The sequence below is a fragment of the Octopus bimaculoides genome, chromosome 24 (assembly GCF_001194135.2).
Source record: "Octopus bimaculoides isolate UCB-OBI-ISO-001 chromosome 24, ASM119413v2, whole genome shotgun sequence".
Classification (NCBI taxonomy): Eukaryota; Metazoa; Mollusca; class Cephalopoda; order Octopoda; family Octopodidae; genus Octopus; species Octopus bimaculoides.
In genome coordinates this window covers 21,239,353-21,242,132 of record NC_069004.1, presented here as the reverse complement: position 1 = coordinate 21,242,132, position 2,780 = coordinate 21,239,353, and the positions used below count along the sequence as shown (strand labels likewise).

General features: G+C 36.2%; 1 protein-coding gene across 1 annotated transcript in view; it reads right to left on the bottom strand.

Annotated features, from left to right (window-relative positions):
• The window catches only part of LOC106878409 (uncharacterized), a 48,474-nt gene that overhangs the window by 15,567 nt on the left and 30,127 nt on the right, over positions 1-2,780 (bottom strand). Inside the window, exon 5 of the mRNA XM_052976464.1 lies at positions 2,279-2,378. Coding sequence (XP_052832424.1) covers positions 2,279-2,378 — 100 coding nt within the window. The remainder of the gene's footprint in view (positions 1-2,278; positions 2,379-2,780) is intronic.

The following is a 2,780-nucleotide window of genomic DNA, read 5'->3' as shown; positions in this document are numbered from 1 at the left end:
CAATTTGTCAGTGAATTACACAATATAAATAGGTAAAAGGCGATCTTACGATACCAGTGCCAAAGCTGTCACTTAACCCACGTGTGTTTATTTACATCACATCAGCCTTTTCCGTAAAAAGTGTTGGAGGGACAGAGGAAAACGATGTCGTAAAAGCGAAAGAGATAGAGAGAGAGGACGATTTCTTTTCAAGTTGGCATGTGTGTGTGTGTGTGTAATATTGCTGGTGTGTGTATGTGTGCAAGAGAGAGAGGGAGAAAGAGAGAGAAAGAAAGATAGAAAGAGAGAGAGATAACTGGAATTATTTTTATTTCCTTTTTATAGTGAGTATGCGAGACAGAAAGTGTGGTGAAGGTCTTTTGTTAGTGTGAGAGAGAGAGGTTATGTATGTATGTTTGTATGAATGGCTACAGTGACACACACACACACACATACGCACGCGCACACAGGTTGTTATGTATGTGTGTGTGTGTGTGTGAATGGATTCAGTGACAGGGCAGAACACGCAATGTTGTCTATAGTGAAATTTTATAGACAAGTTGTCATTGCAGCCAATGTGGTTATAAACAGTGATCCAGAAGCATTGGCCAGACATATTCTCAAACCATGGCAACATGGACTTATGGACTCTTCCTCTTTTTTATTGGACAATGCTGACTTCTCCAACAACAATGCTCACTCGGCTGATATCAGTGATTGGCTAAGTTGCTCATAGAGTTAACCTAGAAGGGACAGGCCCCTTATTTTTTGGTTAAGGCTGTTGGTAAGTTTTCCTAAGTTACTCCAATACAGATCTCCAATACAACCTTCAGATCAACCTTCTCCTATGCAGATCTCTAATGCAACATTTAAAAAAAACAGTCAATGAGTGGAAATAACCAATAAACTGATTCCTTATGGGATTTCCCAATCAAATTGCCAGCAAACCATTTTCAGCCAAACCAATTTCAACGGATTTCTCTCAAATATGATGTCCATGTTACTTATTTTGGTTTGAAATAAAGCACTTGATCACTTAATAATCCTAGCTTAATCCCGAGCAATGCCGGGCTATACTGCTAGTATATATATATATATATATATATATATATATACACTCCCACACACACTCCACCTCAACCCTCTTTCTCCCTCTCATACATGCACGTACACTTCCACACACATTCACATGCACATAGATACACACACATATATATATAAAGAGAGAGAGAGAGATACAGACACACACATGCACCCATATGCACATACACACACACCTGCTGACTATCTGCACACTCTCCTGTCCCTAAAAACACTTTATCTCTTTCTACTTTCAGTCACTTCAGAAATATAATTACACGTGGGCCCTAGCGATTTCCCTTCTCCTTCTTTGGACTTTTCCCTTTCTCCTTTCCGATGAAGAGCTATGCTCAAAATGTTGAAAACTCTCTCCTTTCACTGAGCATCAAGTTAATAGAATATTTGCGCACATCTTCATTTTTTCTTTTATATATATATATATATATATATATATATATATACACATACACACATAAATACAGTGTACATTTAAACACATAAGAGGTATCCGTCATAGGATTCCTTGAATGCTAGAAAGAACAGCTAAAATCCAAACCACTATTAGGAATAAACTTCGAAGGGAATGAAAAATGAAAACATTTACCATCTATCTCCTGGACCATGGTTTCAGCTATTTTTTTAGCAAATAAAATAATTTGCAGGTACACCTAGATTAAACATATAAGCACAAGGCAATCCAGCATATGCCCTGTGCTTATACATTCTAATTTTTCAATTTTTATTTTTCTATTTTTACCTCTTATGTGTTTAAATGTACACTGTATTTATGTGAATAATATATAGTCTATTGACTACATTTTTTTACATGCCTGGCCACTGGTAGTAGAAATTTATAATATTTCTTATTATCCTGATATTATTAATCATATATATATATACATGAAGGTGCATGACCTTGTGGTTAGGGTGTTGCTAGATCATGGGTTCAATTTCTAGACTGAGCAGTGTGTTGTGTTCTTGAGCCAAACACTTCATTTCACATTGCTCCAGTTGACTCAGCTGTGAACAGGTAACCCTGCAACAAAGTAACCCTCTGATCAGGGGCAATGTCTGCCTGCTTGCCTATTCAGCAGGGTGGTATCATTTGAAAGCTAAAAGGATGCAAAGCAAATTGTTTCCAGCAATAACAGTCAGTAGTCTGGTCAATCAGTTGATATATATATATATATATAGACACATACACACATATATAACCTACCTGGTCATATTTACTGAAAGCATCACGCTCTGTCTGAGAACAACTGCGTCCAATGGGGCAAAAATTCAACATACTCTTGCGGAATTCAATAAATGTACCCCTAAAAAATAATAGCAGAAATATTTCAGTTTGTATCTATATCTGACATAAAAAGGGCGGGTAGCTTGAATAGCTGCTCCCACAGCACACAACAAAAAAAAAACAATGAAGGAACCTTTAGAAATAGCAGTCAAGTCACCCTAAATACCAACATAAAAAGGGTCATGTGACGTAGTCCAAGATACATAATGTTTGAAAACAATGATGCTACATCAGCTCAGTTTCTTCCTCTTTCATCTCCATCTTTACCTGTTCACCATATATGATAAGAAATGAGTAGCCTTGTATATATAACAATTTATTAGTACACAAAATTAACATTAACTGCTTTATGTTAATTTAAAACATTAACATCCTTAAAATCAATATTTAACAAAAATAGTGTACATCATCATCATCATCA